This window comes from Pterocles gutturalis, unplaced genomic scaffold (genome assembly GCF_000699245.1).
Source record: "Pterocles gutturalis isolate BGI_N339 unplaced genomic scaffold, ASM69924v1 scaffold264, whole genome shotgun sequence".
In the NCBI taxonomy this organism is placed as follows: Eukaryota; Metazoa; Chordata; class Aves; order Pterocliformes; family Pteroclidae; genus Pterocles; species Pterocles gutturalis.
The window spans coordinates 386-1,161 of record NW_010127736.1 but is presented as its reverse complement, the minus strand read 5'-3'; the positions used below and the strand labels follow the sequence as shown (position 1 = coordinate 1,161).

Genomic DNA, 776 nt, shown 5'->3' with positions numbered 1-776 from the left:
TGTCCCACCATCATCATCATCATCACCACCTTTTGCCCAAACCACTCTTGCATCAAGGGTTGACCTGTTGGCCCAAAACTCAGCGCCTTCCACCAAACCTTGACCATTTTCCACCAGACTTTGGCCCTTTGTCCCAAATCTGCGCCATTTGACCCAATACTTCAACATCTTTAACCCAAACCTCATCCGTTTGCCCCAACTCATGACCAATTGCCCCAAACCTCAACTGATTTTGCCCCAAATCTTCAGCGTTTATCCCCAAACTACAACCACTTGCATCACACATTGACCATCTGCCCCAAATCTCAACCATTTACCCCGAACTTCAGACCTTTGCCCCAATCCTCGACCACTTGCCCCAAACCTCAACTTTTGGCTCCGAATGTCAACAGATTGATCCAAATCTCAACGACTTGCATCAATCCTTGACCGTTTGGCCCAAACCTTGATCCATTTCTCGGCTCAGGGTGGGGGCCAGCCTCAGTGCAGGAATTTGGGGACAATACTGGGATGTGGGGACATGGTGACAGGGTCGGTCACACCAGCAGGAGCAGCACCACCAGCACCAGCAGGATATCTGGCGCAGTAGTAGGTGGCCGTGTCGTGGGCCCTGAGGCTGTTCATCTGCAGCGTGACCGTGCTCTGGGAGTTGTCCCGGGAGATGGTGAAGCGGCCCTTGACCGACGGCGCGTACCATGTGCCACTGCTGCCGGGGTTAATTTCTGCAACGTACTCGAGCCCCTTTCCTGGTGGCTGTCGATACCATCCCATTCCCT

At 53.4% G+C, this 776-nt stretch overlaps 1 gene segment (V, D, J or C); it reads right to left on the bottom strand.

Annotated features, from left to right (window-relative positions):
- The window catches only part of LOC104466040, a gene marked incomplete at both ends in the record, with an annotated part of 1,336 nt that overhangs the window by 356 nt on the left and 204 nt on the right, over positions 1 to 776 (bottom strand). Inside the window, 1 exon segment of the V gene segment in view lies at positions 567 to 774. Within this exon segment, the coding sequence occupies positions 567 to 774 (208 nt within the window).